The following is an 8539-nucleotide window of genomic DNA, read 5'->3' on the forward strand; positions in this document are numbered from 1 at the left end:
AAAAGAGAACAGGAACTACAGACATATAAGAGCAAGAGAATATAATAGATGGAAGAAAGAATATCACGTGTGGATGATAGCATAGAAACGAACAATCATTGGTCATTAATATCTCTCAACATCAATGGACTCAATTCACCAAGAAAAAGACATAGGCTACCAGACTGGATATGAAAAAAAAAAAAAAAAAAAAAAGATCCGTCATTCTGCTACATACAAGAAAGAGACTTCAACAAAAGTAGAAACAAAAGAAAGCCCACATGTGCATGGAAAATGAACAACACTATATTCAATGACTACTTGGTCAGGGAAGAAATAAAGAAATTAAAGACTTTCTAGAATTCAATGAAAATGAAGGTGCAACATACTGAAACTCATAAGACACAATAAAAGCAGTGTTATGTTGCATGCAATTTTAAGTTACACTACAGCCTTCCCAGGAGCTCGGCCTAGGCTCCAACCTCTCTTGGCTTCCTTTGTTCAATCAGGCTTAGCCCAGGATAGAACCAAACTGGGAATTGGGAGCTGCTGTATACACTCCACCTTTTCCCTGTTGGCTTTGCTGTTGTTGCTCCCAGCTAGTTTCATTAAACTGCCAGCTACTGCCCTGACTTTGCCCATGGATGAGAAATGCTCCAGACAGCTTTACTATTTTAGAACTACCCAAATAGCACAATTGCTGGGCACAGAAATCTCTTGCCCTTACCTTCTCAGCTAGCCTATATCAGCCATCCTCTGCTGATGGTAGAGGCCACCACTTCTGGCTGCCCCAAGACTTTACATAGTTGTTCGTCCTTATTCTACTGTTTGGCTGGAAGAGCTCCCTTCTCTCCCCGTGTGTCTGCTCTTCCTCCTCCTGGAACCTGGAAGTCCTATCTTTGCCCTTTGCCAAGCAATTAGCTTCCATCTTTTTTATAGACCAAATCAAGAACCAATTAAGGAAATAGCACCTCCCCCTTATTATGTTAAGAGAAAAATTCATAGCACTAAGTGTCTTCATAAAGAAAATGGAAAGATCTCATACAAGCAACTAAGCAGCACACCTGAATATTCTAAAATGAAAAGAAGCACTCACATGGAAGAGGAGCAGACAGCAGAAAAATAATCAAACTAAAGACTTAAATTAACCAATTAGAAACAAAGAATCAACAAAACCAAGACCTAGGTTTTTTTCTTTTGGAAAATAAGATGGACAACCAATTAGCTAAACAAAAGGCAGAGATAGTATCCAAATTAACAAAATTGGAAATAAAAAGGGAGATGGAAACTGAGGAAATTAAAAACAAAACAAAACAAAACAAAAACAAAAAAACACATTAGGTCTTACTTCAGAAGCCTGTATTCCACAAAACTTGGAAATCTACTTGATATGGATCAATTTCTAGGCAGATACAGCACACTGAAGTTAAATAAAGATCATTTAAACAATCTAAACTTTCCCATAACCACTAAGGAACTAGAAGCAGTCAAAAGTCTGCTCAAACAAACAAACAAACAAACAAACAAACAAAAATACCACAGAGTCAGATGACAGAATTCTACCCAACCTTCAATGAAGAGCTTATACAAATACTCCGCAAACAATTCCAGAAAAGAGAAACAGAAGAAATACTACCTAATTCATTCTATGAGGCTACAGTTACCGTCATACCTAAACACACACAAAGACCCAACAAAGAAATAGAACTTCCAACCCATTTCACAATGAACTTCAACACAAAAACACTCAATAAAATTCTCACAAACTGAATTCAAGTACACATGAAAAACATCATTCAACATGATGAAGTAGAATTCATCCAGGGATTCAAGGATGGTCCAACATATGAAAATCTGTCAATGTAAACATCCACATAAACAAAATGAAAGAAAAAACTCACTTGTCCATCTCATTAGATTCTGAAAAAGCCTTTGACAAAATCCAGTACCCCTTTATGTTCAAGTTTTGGAGAGATCAGGCACTGAAGTCATATATCTAAATGTAATAAAAACAATACACAGCCAGCCAATAGGCAACCTCAAATTAAGTGAAGAGAAACTTGAATCATTCCAACTAAAATCAGGGACAAGAAAAGGCTGACCACTTTCTCCCTATCGATTCAATATAGTACTTGAAGTTCTAGCTATAGCAATAAGGCAACAAAAGAAGATCAAGGGGATACAAATTGGAAAAGAAGAAGTCAAGGTATTGCTAGTCCCAGATAATATGATTGTATACATAAGCAATCCCCAGAATTATACTAGGAACTATTCCCACTGAGAAACAACTTCAGCAAAGTGCCTGGATAGAAAATAAACTAAAAAAAAAAAAAAACAGTAGCCTTGTTGTAGTAAATCTCCAATCCCAATCACCCCATGCAAAAGCACACCTTAGCTACAATATTTATAAGCCTCATGCCTAGTTTGGACACATTAGATTGGACACTACACTAATCTATTTCCCAGCTATGAGATCCCTTGCTACTTGTGGTTTCTCTGAGCCACTTAGTTCTGCTCCATCTTCCTTCCACCTCCTCTTCCTCTGTCTTCGTCCTCTTTCCTTCCCTTTCTTCCCCTACTTTCTAAAATATCCAGCCCCATCTTTCCTTCCCACTGCCCTATCACAGGCTCTACCCTTTCTTTAACAAATTAAAATAGGGAGAAGGTTCACATGAAGTCATCTGAGTACGTGATCCACTCCTTGTCGGGGCAGCACCTCTTAAGCAAGCAGAATTAACATCAGACTACAAACAGCACCAGTGCAGCCCACAACATAGCCCTCCTCTAAAAAATGATAAATGGGAAGAGAAAGAAATTATGGGAACACACCATTTGCAATAGCCACAGTAATATAAAATATCTGGGTATAACTAACCAAGCAAACGGAAGACCTTTATGATAAGAACTTCAAGTCTCTGAAGAAAGAAATTGATAAAGGTATCAGAAGATGGAAAGATTTCCCATGTTCATAGATTTGTAGGAATGCCATAATGAAAATGACCATCTTAGAAAAAGTAATCTACAGATTTAATGCTATTCCTATTATTACTCCAATACATTTTTTCCAGATCTTAAAAGAGCAATTCTCAACTTCATATGGAAAAATGAAAAACCCAGGATAGCCAAAACAATCCTTAACAATAAAAGAACCTCTGGAGGAATTACTATCCCTGACCTCAAGCGGTTCTTCAGAGCAGTAGTCATAAAAAACACATGGTACTTGTATAAAGACATACTGATTGATCAATAGAATAGAATTGAAGACTGAGAAATAAACCCCCAAACCTATGGACAATCAATTTTCGACAAAGAAGCTAAAACCATACAATGGAAAAAGGAAGCATCTTCAACAAATGGTTCTGTTCTAAATGCATGTCTGCATGTAGAAAAGTGAAAATAGATCCATATTTATCATCTTCCACAAAAATCAAGTCCAAGTGCAACAAATGCCTCAGTATAAATCTGGATACAGTACATTTAATTGAAGAGAAAATGGGAAATAACCTTTAATGCATTGGCACAGGAGGAAATTTCCTGAACAGAACACCAGTGCCTCAGACTATAAGATCAACAATTGAAAAATGAGACCTCTGAAAAGCTTCTATAAGGCAAAGAACATTATCAACAGGAGGAAATGGCAGTCTATAGATTGGGGAAAATCTTCACGAAATCTCCATCTGACCGAGGGATAATATCTGAAATATATAAAGAACACAGGAAGTTTATGTTCAACAAACCAAATAACCCAACTAAAAAATGGAGTACAGAGCTAAACATAGAACTCTCAAGAGAGGAATCTTGAATGGCAGAGAAGCACTTAAAGAAATATTGAACTTCTATAGTCATCAGGGAAATGCAAATGACCCTGAGATTCCACCTTACACCAATCAGAATGGCTAAGTGCAAAGATTCAAGGGGCAGCACATGCTGGGTAGTATGTGGAGAAAAGGGAACACTCCTACATGCCTGGTGGTGTGCAGACTTGTATGTTGGAAATTTCTTGGAATATTTGAAATAGTTCTACAAGAAGACACAACTATACCGCTCCTGGCATACACCCAAAAAAATGTTCTACCATACCACAAGGACATGCGTTCCACTATGTTCATAGCAGCCTTATTTATAATAGCTAGAAGCTAGAAACAGAGGCACCTGAACCAAAGAATGGATACAGAAAATGTGGCTCATTTACACAATGGAAACTATTAAAAACAAAGACATCATAAATTTTGCAGACAAATGGATAGAACTATAAAATATCCTGAGATAACACAGACTCAAAAGGGCATGCATAGTATGTACTCACTGATAAATACATATTAGCCATAAAGTATGGAATACCCATGATCTAAAAGTATGGAATACTTCACAGATCTAAAGAAGTTAAACAAGAAGGAAGGACCAAATTAGGATGGTTCAATCCCACTTAGAAGGGGGAACAAAATAATCTTGGGAGTCAGAGGGAGGAAGGGAAGTAGGTGGGAAAGAGGATGGGGAATGGGAAGGGAAAAGAGAGGCAGGACCAGGTATGGGGGAAGACAGGAGAGAGGGCCAGAGGGCCAGGAGATTGAATGAAAATATGCAGCTGTTGGGAATAGCAGGAGAATCTCTAGGAAATTCTAGAGACCTGGGATAGGGGAGGCTCCCAGGACTCAATGAGGGTGACTTTAGCTAAGATGCCTAACAGTGGGTACATGGAACCCAAAGAAGCCACCTCCTGTAGCCAGGCAGGACCCCCAGTGGAAGGATAAGGACACCAACCTATTCACAAATCTTTCAACCACAAATCTGTCCTGTCTAAAAGAAATGCGGGATATAGCAGAGACTGTAGGAAAGGCCAACCAATAACCAGCCCAACTCCACACCCATCACATGGGCAAGTACCAATCCCTGACATAATTATTGATACTCAGGAGCCTAGAAAAACTGTTCTCTGAGAGGCTCTACCCAGCAGCATTCTTAAACAGATGCAGATCCCCACAGCCAATCATTGGACATAGGTCAAGGACAATTATGGAAGAGTTGGGGGAAGAATTGAAGGCCATGAAGGGCATAGGAACTCCACATGAAGACCAACAGAGTCAACTAACCTGACCCCCGTAAACACTTAGATACCAAGCCACCAACCAAAGAACGTGTATATGAAATAGAACAAGGCCACTGGCATATGGAGCTCAGTCTCCATAGCTGTCTTGTCTGGCCTCAGTGGGAGAGGATGCACCTAATCTGACAGACACTTCATGTGCCAGAGTGGGACAATGCCCATGGGGGCCAACCCCTTAGAAGAGAAGAGGAGGTGGCCCACCTCCTCAGAGGAGAAGAGGAAGAGGCTCACCTTCTCAGAGGAGGGGGATACAAGAGACACTATGTGAGGGAGGGACCAGGGGCATGAAAGTAAATAAATAAATAAATAAATAAATAAATAAATAAATAAATAAATAGCGACTAGGTTTGGGAAAAGTACCACCTAAACAGGTACTAGGCAACAGTGTCTTGCATCCATACAAGGCTTCTAAGACTATTCTTACAGAGGAAATATGACATGGTTGTATACAAAGATCATAAGCCAGAGTTGCGTTGAACTTTTCATCCAAAATATGGCAAATGAGGGACTGGAGAGATGGCTCAGGGATTGGTTTAAAACAGTGGCTGCCTTTCCAGAGGACCTAGGTTTTTCCAGTACCCATATGCCAATTCGCAACCTTTGTAACTACAGTCTTAGGAGATCTGACACCTTCTTCTCAACTCCACAGACACCAGGTACACACATTATATACCGATAAACATAAAATAAAATAATAACAATAAAACCAAAATATTGCAAGTGTGAAAAAAGTACATTTCACTTTACAAAGCACTGGTAGAAAAAAAAAGTATTGCCATAGAATTTTTATGATTTTAATAATTTTTTTTATAAAGAGAGAATATCTGACAGACAAAAAAAAAAAAAAAAGTAAAGGCCAGGTATGGTAGTACACACCTGTAATCAGCCTTCTTGAGGAAGAGTTTCATGCTGGCATGATCTACAGAGTAAGTGGCATGCCTACCAGCACTAATTACACAGCAAAACCTTTCAAAAAAAAAAAAACCATAGCAAAAGCTCAAACAAAACAAAATAAAAATCCAGCCAAAAGGTATCAGGAAGAATGAGTTTGAGTCAGGCTGATCTACATAATAAGGCAATGCTCTGCTCTTCAGAAAAGGACAGATTCATCATCAGTAAACATGTAGTAGAGTACATGCTTTCTTAAATTTTATTCTCCATGCCACTCATGACAGTATGAAAACCATAAAATAGCTGGAAAAAATCAGAGAAAGAACACACTGTGGCAGACATGCACTAAAAACGACAAAATAATACCAAGACAAATAGAAAAACCACACAAACAAATGGAAAATGTTTTTCATAAGTCAGAAAATCTACTGTTATTGAAATGAAAGCATGTGTATGCAAAGAAGTGAATACAATATTCAGAGGCACTCTGTGAAGTGGTCCAAGAAGAAAACACTTGGAAAGTCCACCGCTAGTCTAGTGGAACAATGAAGTAAATTTAGTTTTTGGCCAACAGAATGGAAGGAGCCAATCAATGAAGAGGTGGCAGGGGAGGGCGCTCATTTGGTTTTGCCCATTCTAGTGGAATTTTAGCCACGTGGTCCTCTTAGCAACCTGAGCAGCCCCAGGAAAACAAGCTTTTAAGGCTGTGACAATTGCCTCAGATCCAGAGGTACCATGGGAGAGCAGTGGCTGCCATGGAATCGCCCCCGGAAGGTACTTCAGCCAATGCCTCTGGGAATGACCTGCAAGCCCTGGTACAAGGACAGGTTGCCTTCTAAGTGTTTTGCGAAGCACAAACAGGAACAACTGAAGTTCCCTACCTCTCTGGATGGCCGACGCTGGGTGTTTGTGAAGGACGGACTGGATGATTTCAGGAAGGGCTGTCCACCTTGTGAAGGTATGATCATTCGTGGCCCCAAAGATGGTTTTCTCCCCACAATTTCTCATGAAGTCCACCGTGGCTCCAAAAAGAGTCATCAAAAATGGTGCCAGGACTTAAGCCTGTTTTCCTCTCTGTCATTGGCCCAGCAAGCTCGCAAGGGCTTTGTGAAGAGAACAGAAGCAAAGCTGACCCAGCATCCTTTGGCTTTCTGGCCCATGGAGGACGGAATTCCTAGCGATGTTGAGCTCTTAGAAAATGTGCTGGATGCTCTTGACACCGAAAAGAAGTTGGAGGCTAAACTGGATCTCTGTGAGGACAGAAGAAAATCTATTCATTCTGTTCATCTGCCTAGTGTGGCTGAAGAATCCTCTGAAAAAGAAGAAGAAGAAGAGGAAGAAGAAGAACCAGAACCTCCCAGGTTTCCTGGGGCACGTAAATACGGTGTGCTTCAAGAAAAAAAGCCCCGCAAAAAGAAGCCCGCCAAGCAGTCTCTTTATTACCAGCGCATACCCAAAGGAGTCTATGACTTCTGTGCATGGGTTGACTCATTTGGAGACTTGGGCATTGACGAACATTTCATGATGAAGCAATTTGAAATTGGCTATAAGTGCAAGCCAGTCTATACTGATTCTGCCATCAAGAAAATCAGCCTGCTTCCTCCGGATCTCAGGTTCTGCAGGAAGCTCAGCAAAGTGAAAGAGATCAGATTCTCCATACAGGAGGCAAACTTTGAAAGGAAACTCCGAAAACCATTTGATCCTTACAAGTCTAACAGGGATAAGATTAGATATGGAGCATGGTACCTGAAGCCATATCTGTGGAAAAAGCTAGTAAATGATGAGCCTTTGATTGATCCTGAGTTACTTGAAGATGGAATGCACGGTAAACCAGACATCATTGAAGATCTTTACGGAACAATTGCCTTTAAGGATTTCATCGTAAGCAAAGGCTACAGTATGCCAGCCATCCTTGAGAAGTTGTTTATGAGGAAAGGATGGAATTATGACACTGTCAACACTCCAATACCAAGAGTACTCAAAGCGCATGAATTGATCATGCAGCGAAAGGATGAAGATTATGACGATGAAAATGACTAGCTGGTTTTCCATTTTACTTGACTTTACTCTCATTTCAAATATTGAACAGAGTATATATGGTGAAGATCTCACTAAATGTGGCCATCGTTTTGGGCAATATCTATCTATAATGTTAGATGTAATGTTTACAAACATTTCTCAGTTATCTCAAATGAACTTCTGTGCCTGCATAAATATCTTATCAACTTCAAGATCAACATTCATATATACAGTTCTCAAATTTATTTACTATTGAGAATATGGCAGTCACACCAGTTACTTGTAAGAATATAAAAATTAATAAAAATATGAATTACTATTGTTAAATTCAGTGTCATTGATTTCAACACAAGATAAATCTTAAAATAATGTTATTTATATAAAAGATGAGAAAACTTTCATAGCTTCAGCTCAATGACAATTTTAAGGAAATAATTAAGGTGATTATTTTTTAACTAAAATTGAAGGTACAGCTGTCTGTTTTCTTTATTTTCTTTTCAGTTTGATATTTTAAAGAAAAATTTTAGTTTATTTTTAGTTATATGT

The 8539-nt window shown here is 39.0% G+C and overlaps 1 protein-coding gene across 1 annotated transcript; it reads left to right on the forward strand.

The window, feature by feature from the left end:
* Positions 1–6664: 6664 nt before the first annotated feature.
* Positions 6665–8304, forward strand: LOC110314563 (protein FAM47A-like). The gene has a single exon (XM_021188847.1). It carries the CDS (start codon positions 6710–6712, stop codon positions 8012–8014), a length of 1305 nt encoding a protein of 434 aa, XP_021044506.1. The 5' UTR covers positions 6665–6709; the 3' UTR covers positions 8015–8304.
* The last annotated feature ends 235 nt before the right edge of the window (positions 8305–8539 follow it).

Source organism: Mus pahari, chromosome X (assembly GCF_900095145.1).
Source record: "Mus pahari chromosome X, PAHARI_EIJ_v1.1, whole genome shotgun sequence".
Lineage (NCBI taxonomy): Eukaryota > Metazoa > Chordata > Mammalia > Rodentia > Muridae > Mus > Mus pahari.